The following is a 14828-nucleotide window of genomic DNA, read 5'->3' as shown; positions in this document are numbered from 1 at the left end:
TACTGTCCCATTTGGATGCAAATGTAAAAAAATGCACCCAGGCACCCCCTGGAGGCCATGTGACCCTAACTGCATCTCTTACAGGTACGATTTGCCGATTTGCTGATTTGTCGATTTGTTGATTTGTTGTTCCTACTTTTAAAGCCCTGACTTTGTTGTGGCATCTAAGAAATTCAGAAGGAGGCCATAACTTCCCTTCTGGGGGGCAAGTAAAAAATACGAGCTCATTGTTTTATAATAGCCCTATTTAACAACTTATTTTTATTATTTTTTAAAGATATTTATTTACGAGAGAGAGAGAGAGAGAGAGAGAGAGAGGCAGAGACACAGGCAGAGGGAGAAGTAGGCTCCATGCAGGGAGCCCGACGTGGGACTCGATTCCGGGTCTCCAGGATCACACCCTGGGCCAAAGGCAGGCGCTAAACCACTGAGCCACCCGGCTGTCCCTAGCAGTTTATTTTTATTTTATGTTTTAAAGATTTTACTTATTTATTCATGAGAGACAGAGCAGGAGAGGCACCCTTATAAGACTTTTTAGAAGAAATACCTGTTACAAAACCCGCTGGAGATCAGAGTAGAGAGCTGGACTGTTGGGTTTTCAGATAATCGATAATACATAGGGGCGCCCCTTAGGATATTAAAAAAGCTATAAATTAAAGAGAAAACTTCAAAACTATGGCTGACTCGTGAGCCTTCCAAGCAGCAGTAGAGAAGGAAAACATGTTTTAGGCTTCAAGACCGCTGCACTCCCGCCTGCGGGGTCGTTTTATGTCATGCGCCGGAAGGGTCATTTCTGAGACTGACCCCAGGTGCGTCCAGGGTGAAAACCACCTACAGGGACATTGTGGCCCCTCAAGTAGAGCCCTGAGGACTTTTACCTCCAAGAGAACATGAATCAGATGTAAAGTTTAAAATAGAACTTGAAAACAACAGTATGGGGGCACCTGGGTGGCTCAGGGGTCGAGCGTCTGCCTTTGGCCCAGGTCATGACCCTGGGGTCCTGGGATCGAGTCCCACACATCGGGCTCCCTGCAGGGAGCCTGCTTCTCCCCCTGCCTCTGTCCCTGCCTCTCTCTCTGTGTCTCTCATGAATAAATAAATAAAGTCTTCAAAAAAAAAAAGAAAGAAAGGAAGGAAGGAAGAAAGGAAAGAAAGAAAGAAAGAAAGAAAGAAAGAAAGAAAGAAAGAAAGAAAGAAAGGAAGGAAGGAAGGAAGGAAGGAAGGAAGGAAGGAAGGAAGGAAGGAAGGAAGGAAGAAAGAAAGGAAAGAAAGAAAGAAAGAAAGGAAGAAAGGAAAGAAAGAAAGGAAAGGAAGAAAGAAAGAAAAAGAAAGAAAGAAAGAAAGAAAGAAAGAAAGAAAGAAAGAAAGAAAGAAAGAAAGAAAGAGAAAAGAAAAGAAAAGAAAAGAAAGGAAAACAGCCGAGAACAGGCTGAGCTGTTACTTGTTGGTCACAAGACCATGCAGAAAACGTAGGGCCAAGTTTCAGGTTCTGTCTTGAGTAAACACACCGAATTCCTCGCGTCCGTCCGTCTGTGGGTTTTCTGGGAGATGCTGGGCGTGTTTGCCGTTGCTTTGTCTTAAGGGTGTTTCAGCCACTTATTTAAAGGAAGTCTCCTTAGTGCCATGATCCGGCCCGTGTCCCTCTCTGCTCCCTGTATTTCCATCAAAACGTGCGATCTGTGAACGCAGCGATTATGTCACCAGCAGATTAAAAAATACCAAAATCTTACAAAGATTTTTACGAACAGATTCTACTTCTAGAAATGGAGAGCAGAGAGGATGATTTTTTTTCTTCCTTCCCGAGTTTCTCCTGGAGTCTTACCGGCCCAGATGCTGGTTGTGAACGATCTGAGCCGTCTTTAAGGAACTATTCATACGCACTTGCAGGTTACACGTATGTACAGTTCACACACGTAGAGCGGACTGTTCATTACAGTCCAGACCACGACGTTTGTTGAAACCGGCTGACGTTCGCCCTTTGGATTGCCATCCGTCCTCTAGGCCCCCCTTCCTACCCACACCCACTAGGAAGCCCTGGGGGTCACCACGAGGACACCGAAAACAGTCACGCTATGTCCTACAATCACGTGCAGTTTTTGTCAGCACCCCTCTCCCCACAACCCAGAAAGAGGGAAGAAACACCGAAAATAAAACCTGAAATAATCAAAGGAAGCAATCGGTTGAGCGAAAAGGTAGGACTTTCCGGACTGGACACATGCCAGCCGAGAGAGAAGGTGATTAGAATGTGTAAAATAATGAGAAGTCTAGAAAAGTCAAAATGATTTTTGTTAGACGGTTTCTCAGCACGGGGGTTGCCTTCTCTTAGGAAATTACATCGTATAAATAGATTCTTCATGCCTATGTCAAGCTAGAAGTCATGCTTACCTTTGACACTTAAAAGAACTCTTACATGATGACATGATTTAAATATTTTTTTTTTAAAGAGTAGCACGTTGTTCGTTGGTGCTTGCTGTAGGCCATTCTGAGGGCTACAGATGGGAGGATACGTTAGAGCCCATCCACGTCCCGTGGGAGTTCAGCATCACTAGGGGCCACGTTCACGTAAGCAAGTGCATGTTAGAATGCAGTCCTCGCAGTGCTTGAGAGGCTCCAGGGCATGATGGACAATCGTCCCACTAAGAGGTGATCCAGGTGTCGCCGACGGCCCAGGGGACACAGCACGGAGGAGGCTAGATGAGTGTAACCGAGGCAGTTTGGAACGGCTGCGCACATAGGGACTGTCCCAGGATGCCACACTTCCCTGCTCTTGGGAAAGCTACGCTCCGTGGAGAAGTCAGAGAGTAAGCATTTAATGGGGGAACTGAGACGGCGATAAAAGCTGTGGGTTAAAACAAAGCCCCTCCAAAAAAAACAAAAAACAAAAAACAAAACAAAACAAAAAAAAGGGCAGGTGAGTGTGAGAGTGTGGAGAGTGGAGACCCCGTAAGTGAGAGCGCCTGGGGTCACCGTCAAGGGAAAGGCCCCTCCCATTAGGTGACATTTCATCTCCGGTTTGGATGGCCCGGAGCAAAGCTTGTTGAGAAGCCCTGGGGCAAGGGCTGCTACGGCAGAGGGAGCAGCAAGTAGGAACCCGGAGATGGGAGGTAGCTTGGCCTGGTCACAGAGCGGAGACGGAGGCTGGGACTGATGGTAGGAAGGGGGATTGAGGCTAGAAGGAGGGGGCGGCGGGGAGCAGCCGAGTCAGGTAGTAACGGGCGGGTCTGCAGAAAGCAGGTGACACGACCCTAACCGTCAGCCGCTGAGAGCAGAGTGGATTTTAGGGGCAAGAACAGAAGTGGGAGCCACTTAGGTGGCTTTAGGGGCCCAGAGGAAGGACACTGGCCTGGCTAGGACGGCGTCCACAGACAGGCGAGGGGACATACTTATCATATACTTCGGAATTAGGAAAGGTCATAGTGATCTTTTCCTTTTTTTTTTTTTTTTTTTTAAGAATTTCAAACTTCTTATTTGTTTGTGTTATTTTAATACAAAGTGGAGCAAGATCGAGATGAAGTCATAACTTCCAGGTTTCCAAGCCAGGCTGGCTTCTGCTTCAAGAAACAAAAAACCATGCACCTGTAAATGAACTAGAATTCTGAGAGCTGGAGTGAACCTGGGGTGAATCTTGGGACTCGTCCCCGTCTTTCCACTTCAAGGATGAGGCATTTTGAGGTGTCCTGAAAGGTTAAGTGATTTGCCCAGAGTCAGACCCAGAATACCTGTCTGCCTTCCAGGTTCATGTCCTCTCCACACAGTTTTGTTTGGATCTCCTTGAATTACGTTGTTGCTTTTGTTTTTTTGTTTTTGTTTTTTTTTAAATAAAGATTTTATTTATTTATTCATGAGAGGAAGAGAGAGGCAGAGACACAGGCAGAGGGAGAAGCAGGCTCCATGCACCGGGAGCCCGATGTGGGATTCGATCCCGGGTCTCCAGGATCGCGCCCTGGGCCAAAGGCAGGCGCCAAACCGCTGCGCCACCCAGGGATCCCAAGGTTGTTGCTTTTGAATAAAGAATATGCTACTACGCTTTGAACCAGTATTTATTGCGGTGAGCGGGCTGTACGAATATAGGTTTCCCCCTGCTAACCGGACATAGAGCCTTCCTGGGAAAACTCCCAAGCTGGGGATCCCCCGGGGGATGGAGCCCGCATCATGGGGCCCCGTGCTCCGCAGGGAGCCTGCTTCCCCCTCGCCCCGGCCCCTCCGCCTCGCACATGCATTCTCTCTCTCTCTCTCTCAAATAAATAGATAAAAACTTAAAAAAAAAAAAAAAGGAAAGCGAAAACGTTCATAAGCAGAAGTGATGTAAGGTGAAGAAGCAACTCTCAGGCTCTCGTGATACCTCGGGACACGTCTTGCACGAAATAAGTTGAGATACGGCGCAGATGCTCACGCTGCCCGTGCTGTGCCGGTTTGGGCTGAGATGCTGGGTGCAGTTCCGGGGACGGAGCCTGTGGGCGCCACTCTTGCCCTTCCGGGCGCGCACAGCCTCCACCGGGGTTCATTTTTTGCAAAAACAGATGCTGAGCGCTGATTCTGCTTTTCTTGGTAAAAGCGGATCCTCTTCAGATTTCTTTCAGGCAGCAAGGACAGGTCCTAATGCAGGACTTTCCTAACCGCGGCTGGGTGTAGGGGGGAGACCTTTGGAAAGCAGAAGATCCCTGCATTTAGGCCTTTGCCGTGTAGATAATAAGTACTAACACCACTTTCTCTCTGTTCTTGCCCCCCCCCCTTACTTTTCCTCCTCCTTCCCCTTCTCCTCCTCATTTCTCTCCAAACCCCCCTCTCCTCCTTCTCTTCCCCCCACAGATATTGCGATTGCTGCACCGTATGGGGGTGAAGATCAGAAGGGACTTGTTTATATTTTCAATGGAAGACTAACAGGCTTGAACGCGGTCCCATCTCAAATCCTGGAAGGGAAGTGGGCTGCTCGGAGCATGCCGCCCAGCTTCGGCTACTCAATGAAAGGAGCCACGGACATAGACAGAAATGGATATCCAGGTGCTTTGCTAGGAACACATAAGCGTTCCTTAGGTTTTCCGGGCCTGATAGCACGGGTTGTAGTTACCGCTCTCCTGATGGAGGTTATGAGTCATTTCGGGGACATAGTTCAGGTGTTGTTTGTACCTGCTGTGCTGAAGGCCCAGCTCTTATCACTGAAGCCAAGAGCAGTCTACTTGCTGGGAGTTTCCAGTGTGACCCACGCCCTCTACGTTTCCTTTCGCCTTTTGTCCTCAAGTCTGTAACCTGAGGTCTGTAACGTGCCGTCAGAGAACAATGTCGCAGGAGCTCGAAACAAAACGCTGAATAGTCATTCTAACTTTTTAAAGTGTCTTTTTGGTTGGTTTGTTTTTAATGGTCTAGCATTTTCACGGGCTTGACGAATCATTGTGATTTAAAAAAAAAAAAAAATGCATTATCGCATGTGATTCTCCCGGGAAGGCCGGTGAGGACTCTAGGCCAGCCCAGCTCCGTATCGCACCCTGTGACGGGTGAGAAAAGAAACCGAAGAAGGGGATTTGTCCGAGGTGGTTGCCGGTTGGTTTGAACCAGCACAGGAAGGGGGAGGCCTTTTTCTAGCGCTTATATACTTTGGCGCATTATGATGGATCTGGATCAGAACGGGTCCATTCTTTCAACGAAATATAATGCGGAAGATTTGGGTTACGTTTATTGTTGAAACCGCTCATTTGAGCCCAATATACAAATGTGTGGGAATGCTTTGGGAAATAGGGCAGAAAGTTGATTCTTACCTGTTAGTGTTATTTCAAGAGATTTTTTTGGTTATTAATGCAGTATAGATGTCTTAGAAATTTTAGAAAATACAACAAAGTATATCTTCCAATCATTTTTCCAATGCATTCACACAATATTTTTTTTTTTTTAGCAAAATAGAGGTATGCTTTAGGCACCGATAATAGCATATTTTATTCACTTAAAGTCAAGAATCTTCCCCTGTATTATTCATGATTCTTCTAAACATGAGTTTTATATTTCCCCTTCCATCAAATGTCTGTATTGTGTCTTATTTAACTTTATTTTGGGGCATTTATGTCCTTGCATGTAATTCCAGTGCATACCTCTGATTATTTCCTTAGGACAGAGTTCTAGAATCCTGAGTCAAAGATAGGCACTTTTTAAAAAAGTCTGTTGAAATGTATCGTCAAGTTACAATCCCGCTACTTCCAAAAGATTTTGCAACTTTTTAAAGCACTCACCAGAGTGATCATCACCCAGACATTTGTGTCTATACTGAGGGTCATCTGTTGTTTCTTTTAAAATAACTTTAAATTATATGATAGGTGGAAAATGTTACTTTGTTCTACTTCATAGTTTTAATCAGGGAGGGTAAGCATTTTTATTTTATATGTATATAAAAGCATTTTTATATAGATATTACGTGAATTTCTTTTTACTTTTTTTTTGCTTATTTCTAATTTCTTTTTTTTTTAATTTTTATTTTTTATTCTTATTTATTTTTTATTTTATGATAGCCACAGAGAGAGAGAGATTGGCAGAGACATAGGCAGAGGGAGAAGCAGGCTCCATGCACCAGGAGCCCGATGTGGGATTTGATCCTGGGTCTCCAGGATCGTGCCCTGGGCCAAAGGCAGGCGCCAAACTGCTGCGCCACCCAGGGATCCCTTCTAATTTCTTATATATATTCCGTGAATATATATTCCGTGAATTTCTTTTTACTTTTTTTTTTTTTTTTTTGCTTATTTCTATTGGAATGTTATTTTTCTTTTTTTTTTTCTTTAAACTTGTGGCAGTGCCTTAAATATTGAAGATTCTAACTCCTTAACATATATATATATAATATATATAAATATACATTTCTGTTTGTTATGTTTGCTTTTTGTGCATAAAGGAGTTCTTAATTTTTATGGAACCCAATCTATGGATCTTTATGATTTCTCATGTACTTTTCTGCTTAGAAAGGGTTTCCTCAGACTTACCCTGGGTATGCTACGAGATGGAGCTCTTCTTTCGTTTTTTTCTTGATCGCAAACCCATTGTACCAGCTACATATAAAAATTAATGCATTGTGTTCTTGTTCATTTGAATGCTGCCAGCTATCATTCTAAGTATTGTGCATATATGTAATGTGCTTTTTTGGTTCTGTTTTGTTTTTGAAAGAAAGTGAAAAAAATTTATAATGAAATTTATTTATTTATTTTTTTTTTTTTTAAAGATTTTATTTATTCATGATAGTCACAGAGAGAGAGAGAGAGAGAGAGGCAGAGACACAGGCAGAGGGAGAAGCAGGCTCCATGCACCGGGAGCCCGATGTGGGACCCGATCCCGGGTCTCCAGGATCGCGCCCTGGGCCAAAGGCAGGCGCCAAACCGCAGCGCCACCCAGGGATCCCATAATGAAATTTAAATTTATAATGAATTTTACAATGAGACTGTAAAATCCACAGGCACCTCTATAAAACTTTTCCCTTTGAGGGGCATACGTATTTGAGTTCTATGCACTTCCGTATTGTTGCTGATGTTTATAAAGTTTTCGTTAAAAAGGTACTTGTCTACCAGATGAACGATTATCTTTATGATGAGTGTTTGCCATTTGATGACCCCTTATTTAGAGTTTTCATAGGTTTTTGCCTTATAGAAATAATCTTACAACCACTTAATGAAGAATAGTTTTGAAACTATGTCTAAGTCTTTCTTGCATACACTGAAAGTTTTATAGAATGGTGTGTGAATTTAAAAAAGCATTGTTGATTATTACTAACATGTTTTTCTCCTCTCTTTTAAGACTTAATTGTAGGCGCTTTTGGTGTAGATAGAGCTGTGTTATACAGGTGAGCATGATTCTATACCCTGTAATATAGGAATATTCTGAATTGACAGGGAAATCTCAAAGGAGAGAGATGGAGAGATTTTTTTTTTTTTTTTCAATTTGGAAAAGCATTCAGATTTTTCCCTCTTGGTTCTTTGAATTATGTTCAATATATTCTCCTGTTTTAAATCTCTCTTTAAAATTTACATGAGTTTACATTCTCTTCTAAAGAGGCAAGAAATAAACTTGGTGTTCATGCCCCAGCATTCTGTGACCACAGGGGCAGTATGTAATGACTCCCCAAATCCATATTTTTATTATTAGAGCAATATGTATAAATCCACATACCTGTATTTCTCAGCTTCATCCATGTTCCCGATTATTTATATTTAACCAATTCCTCATGCTTTAGGCTATCATCTGGAATCCCAAGTAGGTTACACTTCCATGGGCTGTGTTTATACGTGCCAGGATAACCAACATTCGTTCTGTGTAATGGAATTTGTGTTGGTCAGCTCGAGACCACCTGTGTGTCCATATAGATTCCAGGATTGATCCTGGGAAGAAAATAGTATATTTCTTATACAGGGTTTAAATCTGTGCATCTGAACTTTGGAAGACTATTTTAATTTATTATTTCGGGTTTTCAAAATGGTCATCAAAGAATTAATCATGTGTGTTGTAAATACTCAAATAGCACAGAAAGGGCATAAACAAAACAAGACGCTTTTTCTCATGCCGGTCACTGGTTTACGGGTATATACGCCACCAGAAACAGTCCGTGCACTCAAAAAGTAGATGTGTGGGGTGTGCATCCTTTGTACATCGCGGTTTATATTTTCTCTCATATAAAAATTACATGTTGGATGTATCTTAGAGATGAACTGACGTCCCCACGGTGGACGTATGTCGCTCTTCTCCTCTCCTGGATTGCGTTGCATCACGGAGAGCCCCACAACGCGTTGGGCCATCCTGCTCGGGCGGACTGACTGCAGATCCGGTGGCCGGTTGTCCGGCTTTGCCTGGAACTGAGGGATTTGCCAGGTCATGGGACTTCCAGTGCTAAGCCACAGGCCCCGGCAGACAGGAGTACTGGGCCACTCTCTGTGTAGCTGGTTTTTATTTTTGCTACGATAAAGAGTTGCTTTAGTGGACATTGCACTTGCATATGCGGTGAATGTAAACCTAAGGTGTTTAGGTCAACGGACATTTCAAATAACTTTTTTTCTTTTCTTTTCTTTTTTTACAACAGAGCCAGACCAGTTATAACCGTCAATGCTGGCCTTGAAGTATACCCTAGCATTTTAAATCAAGACAATAAAACCTGCCCACTCCCTGGGACAGAGCTCAAAGTTTCCTGGTAAGGGCATCGGGCTAATAATAGTTATCATTGTGATTATTGTTGCAGTCATTTTGAAAACAATTGGAAATGGGGTGGGGGGGACCTGACACATTACTAAAACAGTTTCTGTGAGTGTCCTCTCTTTTCGTAGGTTGGATTATGGAAATATTATTGCAAAGTAGATAAGTAGAAGTCTCTAGAAATATGCTGCAAACTAGTATGAACTTCATTTTTAAAAATTGATGCATGCTCAGTGAACATATTCAAAAAGAAGAAAAAGCTCATAAGATCTGATAACTCATTTATATTTAATTCTAAACAGGCCTATGAACATATTAATTTTTAAAAGATATGATGTTGGGACTCCTGGGTGGCTCAGCGGTTTAGCGTCTGCCTTGGGCTCAGGGAGTGATCCCGGGGTCCTGGGATCAAGTCCCGCATCAGGCTCCCTGCAGAGAGCCTGCTTCTCCCTCTGCCTGTGTCTCTGCCTCTCTCTGTACCTCTCATGAATAAATAAATAAAACCTTTTAAAAAAAGATATGATCTTTTCCAGATTTAGTATCTGTGAATAGCTAGCTGTATGAAAAATATTATATATATTAAATATATATTATAAGTAATATATTACCAGTATAATATACTTATTCTTCCAATTATTCCTTTATTAATTTCTAAAGAAAAATATAAAGTTTTTGGTAAGTGTAATGTCTGAATTCTTTTCTAGCCCAGTATTTCTCAATTCTCCATTATTTGCATGCTATTTTTTGCTACATTATATGATTTTTAGTATATTTTCATCCTACCTATATGTATAATTTTTTAAAGTTTTTTTCTTCCTCTTCTTTTTTTTTTTAAGCCCGTCATGGGGCTTGAACTCACGACCCTAAGATCAAGACCTGAATTGAGATCGAGAGTTGGACACTTAACTGACTAAAACTACCCAGGCGCCCCTACAGTTTTTTTTTCTTTAAATTGATTCATATTTTACTTAAAAACATTTTAAAATAAGCTAGAGAAACCCAGCATCTTTCTCATACGTGTCAAAATAAGGATAAGATTAAGGAAAATCTTGACCCATTTATTACTAAAAATGCCATGAGTACCTCACTGTGGGGAACATGGTTCTTTATGTTCCTGGTTACATGGAGAAATCAGGGATCTTCTGACAAATGCACGGTGGAATGATTGGAAGCTGGGGAGATTTTACTTCAGAGGAACTAATGAAAAAATATTTTTCCTGATTTTGTTTTTGAATTACATAGTTACTAAAAACGTTTTTCACAATTTTATTTCTTTCATTGGCTTGCATTAAAAACTTACTAACATTTTATCCTAATCTATATTGATTGGCAGGGAAGTTGTTTTCAGATTTTGGCTTTAAGTTTTACTGTCTTTCTTCCCTTTACTTTGCATACCCTTGTGAAGTTGCTAATAGTTATTTAAAATTTTGCTAATAATTCAAAGGTTTCGAAGACACTGAGCAGTAGCTTTCATATGTTTTTGATTATGGCACGTAGTATGAAATATATTTTGCATCATGAGCCAATAAAAACATGTATGTAATTAAAAGTTCCATGAAATCCTACGCTTCAGTCAATTTTATTTATTTGGTTTATTTTTTAAGATAGTGGCTAACCCAACCCATTAAACTAATTTCATGACCCATTAATAAAATGTGAAAAACACTCTTCTAGAGGAGCTTTCTAATTAAAGGGAGCTTTGATGGGGCTTTTTAGTAAATGAGATGTTATTAAAGATTTTATTTATTCATGAGAGACAACAGAGCGAGGCAGAGACACAGGCTGAGGGAGAAGCAGGCTCCATGCAGGGAGCCCGATGTGGGACTCGATCCCAGGACCCTGGGGTCACGCCCTGAGCCCAAGGCAGATGCTCAACCACTGAGCCACCCAGACGTCCCAGTGAGATGTTATTTTGAACCTGGTCTGCCCTTTTCCTCCTTGAGATTTATCAGTAGGTTCTCTAAACATGAGAAGAGGTTAGAAGATTTCTTTTCTTTTTCTTTTTTTACCATCAAGGTACCATGAAAGGAAATGTGCTTAAATTACTGAAGCATGAGTTAGGTTATTCTGTGTAGTTTCATATTTCATGAATAATATTAAGACATGAGAGATATAGAAGGCTTCACTATGTAAACTGTGTATTAGAAATGCGAGATTTAGGGGTGATATTCAAAACTTTGTCTAAACTGGATTATAGGATTTGTTAATATATTTTTATTTTCCTACAGTTTTAACGTCAAGTTCTGTTTAAAGGCAGATGGCAAAGGAGCACTTCCCACGAAACTTAGTAAGTATTCTGTGGAAAAATCATATGATTCTGCACATATAGCACTCAAAGTGTTTAAGATACCTGAATACTCAAATAGCTGTTATTGTTGTTTTTTATTTTGATATTTGTGCTTAAAGACACTTAACATTGCAACATAATTACCTTGTTGACTCTTAAGTCAATTCAGATACAATACATATTTACTGACAATGTGAACAGAACAGCCCACTGAATGGTAAATGCGGCCTTCAGAACGTTAAACAATTACAATGAGAGATAAATGAACTCTAGGGTAAATGAGTGTCATTGTTTATAAATAGATGCCCTACTGAAGAGTTGGTATTTTCTTCCTTGGAGAAGTCCCCAGCAATCTCAGGAGTAGGGAGGGGTGCTCTAGACACAGTGGAAGACGTTTGGGCCACTAAATTTAAACCACTTGGCAAACTCCTGACTTGACTCCTCCTTTCCAAAACCCGGTTTATGTGGTCCAGGGAGCAGGGTGGGAGAGCTAAGTGACTGTTGCCAAGATTTGTCATTATGTCCGTGACAAGTGCTGAGAGGTAACGGTAGAGCAGGGGAGGAGGACTGCGTCTTGTTGGGTGTTTGTGCGTGGAATATCAGAGAGAGGAGCAAGGCAAGGTGTCACTGGAAGATGACTTTTCAGGAAAGACCTGAAGGGGCTGAAGGAGCGAGGGGATGTCTGGAGGGTATTTTGCACGGAGGAAATGGCAAGTTCAGGGGGCCTGAGGCAGGCGTGTGCTTAGTGTGTTTGAGAAACACAAGGAGGGCAGAGTGGGGGCGTGGACTCCAGCTGGAAGCAAAGTCACCCTGCATTCTCACCCACGTTGACGTGAAGTCCAACATTTAGAGAAACTTGGTTTTAAGGTCTGCACTCTTACCTACTCGGAAGAAACTACTTAGAGAAGAACTGAGTCTTAGAAGGAACTCACCCTAACAGATGTGCGTCAGCCTGTGCGTTGCACATTCCTTTTAAGATCGTTCTTGATCCAGTCAACTTTGCTTCATGAGGGACATACATATTTATTTGACCATCCGATATGGTGGCTTCATTAGAAGTAGTAGTTGCAGGTGATGCAAACTGTTTATTCATCCTTGTGTTTAATAAAATGGCATGGGTGCCTATTAGCTAGAAATTGCTGCTACTCAGATTAACCGTGGAAGTCATAATTCACGTACACTTCATGCCCCAAACATCTTCCTCTCAGCTTCAAAGAAAAAATTTCCCTTTTATCTGGTAGTTATTTTACTACTATATTCTCTATTGTCTGCCTTAATATATGGCATTACTTTGGGGATCGTTGATTATTCTTAAATATTTATCCATAATTAATATGTTGTAGTCTTACTACATTATATAGACATTTTTAGTGAATTGCAAGGAAATTACTTCTTAAGTAATAAACATCTCTGTTTACATGAAAACTCTAGGTGTCTAGGACAGATAGGTGTCGATAAAGGTTGTTATATATCCTTTGGTTTGTATAGACTTCCAGGTGGAGCTTCTTTTGGATAAACTCAAGCAAAAAGGAGCAATTCGACGAGCACTGTTTCTCCATAACCGGTCTCCAGGTCACTCTAAGAACATGACTATTTCAAGGGGAGGACAGATGCAGTGTGAGGAACTAGTAGCTTATCTGCGGGTAAGAGATACTTTTCTGCTTCATTATCTTTTACTTTTTGCTATGTTTTAAAAAATCTGTGTGATTTTCACTTTGTATAAATATTTTGGTATCAAATCACAAAGAAAACACAGAAGAATACACTTGAGGAAATCTGGCTTTTTAAAGTATCAAACCTGAGTAACGGATTTTTGTTCCTGGCAAACTGGATTTTCCAAATGGCTGTTCTAAAATGGTGCTATAGAATAATTGTAACAAATACATTTCTTAAATATTGCTAGATTCTCAAGACATAAAAGTAATCTCCAGGGCCCAAGAAAATAAGTGATCAGTTAAAAAACTACATTGGCAAAATTTGACTTATGAGTTGTATACGAAGATGTGAGCCAGAGCAGCTGGGGAAAGGATGAGCAGTAATTGCCAACCTCAGCACAGGGATTTGGTCTCCCTCCGGGGACTTTTGCAAGCTGGGAGGTCTGACTTGATGGCTACATTAGGTCTAGACACTTGTTTGAGGCTAAAGTGGCCCCAGGAAAAAGGTGTCTCCTAACTCCAGCAAAAGCAAAATGCTACGCCTATATGGAATAATCTAGTATGGGCCCCTCATGATTTCCACTGGTTAACTTAAGTGAAATAATAATTCATTAAAAAAAAGGCATTATGAGGGAAAAATAGCACTAAACACACAAGGAAATAAGCCATTAGAAGAAACAACAAATTTTAAACCTGCAGAGGCATTAGATGTTTGAATTATCAGTTGCAAAATATGAATTTTTATAAAATGTTTAAAGAGAGAATAAACCTTTTTAAATAAAATACAGAAACATCAGTGAAGATTTAGAATACAACATAAATAACAACCTCAACTTGATAGACCTGTACAGAATACAAAAACTGGCCATATATAGATCATAAAGGAATCGTAAACAAATTTCAAAAAGTTGGAATCTTAGAAGATACATTGATCATGGTGCAATTTTTGGAAGGTAATAACAAAAAGATAAATTGGGAATTAGGAATTGTGATTTTAAATAACACGGATCTAAAAAGAGATCATAATGGAAATTTACTTAGAAATGAATCACAATGAAAATTCTGTTTACTAAAATGTGTGGGCTATCACAGAAGCAGAAAGTAAAGTAAATGTATAACCTTAAGTGCTGTTTAACTTCAATGAAAGATAGATCAAGAAAAAAAATTGTAGGAAAACAAAACAAATTTAACTCCACAAAATAAGGAATTGAAAGGGACATAGCGACATAAAGAAGAGATTACAGTAATAGAATATTCTAATAACCTTGTGCTAAGATGTAGAAAAACTTAAACAAAGCAAGGATATTCTTAGAAAATCATAACACAACTGCCATAAGAAGAAATAGAAAATGTGAATAAGCCATTTAACCGTATAAACCATTTTAAAATAAAGTTGACAGTTAAGAATCTTTACAGAAAGGAAACACAAGTCCCAGGGGGTGTTATAGGTGGTATCTACCAAACTATGAAGAATGAGATATTCCGATATTAAGCTCTTGGAAGCAATAGAAGAATAGAAAATGTGTCCAGCTTAATACTGTTCCTATGAAGCCAGTGTAATTGATACCCAGACTGGTGGAGGATAGTCTAAGTGGAATTTCATGCCAGTCTTTCAGAAAGACATAGATGTAAAATTAGTAAATCAAATATAGGCAAACTAAATCTTAAGAGTTCATAAACAAAAGATAAAATAAGTAGACCCATTTCGGTTTGTTCTAGGATGGGTTAACTTTAAA

The 14828-nt window shown here is 40.6% G+C and overlaps 1 protein-coding gene across 2 annotated transcripts in view; it reads left to right on the top strand.

The window, feature by feature from the left end:
• The window catches only part of ITGAV (integrin subunit alpha V), an 87691-nt gene that overhangs the window by 47797 nt on the left and 25066 nt on the right, over positions 1 to 14828 (top strand). For both annotated transcript variants that reach the window (XM_072810855.1, XM_072810854.1), the window contains exons 13-17: positions 4810 to 5001; positions 7765 to 7810; positions 9041 to 9148; positions 11379 to 11437; positions 12926 to 13080. In XM_072810855.1, coding sequence (XP_072666956.1) covers positions 4810 to 5001; positions 7765 to 7810; positions 9041 to 9148; positions 11379 to 11437; positions 12926 to 13080 — 560 coding nt within the window. The remainder of the gene's footprint in view (positions 1 to 4809; positions 5002 to 7764; positions 7811 to 9040; positions 9149 to 11378; positions 11438 to 12925; positions 13081 to 14828) is intronic.

The sequence above is a fragment of the Canis lupus genome, chromosome 34 (assembly GCF_048164855.1).
Source record: "Canis lupus baileyi chromosome 34, mCanLup2.hap1, whole genome shotgun sequence".
Classification (NCBI taxonomy): domain Eukaryota; kingdom Metazoa; phylum Chordata; class Mammalia; order Carnivora; family Canidae; genus Canis; species Canis lupus.
Note: the sequence above shows the minus strand (reverse complement) of the source record. Positions and strands in the feature narration are given on the sequence as shown.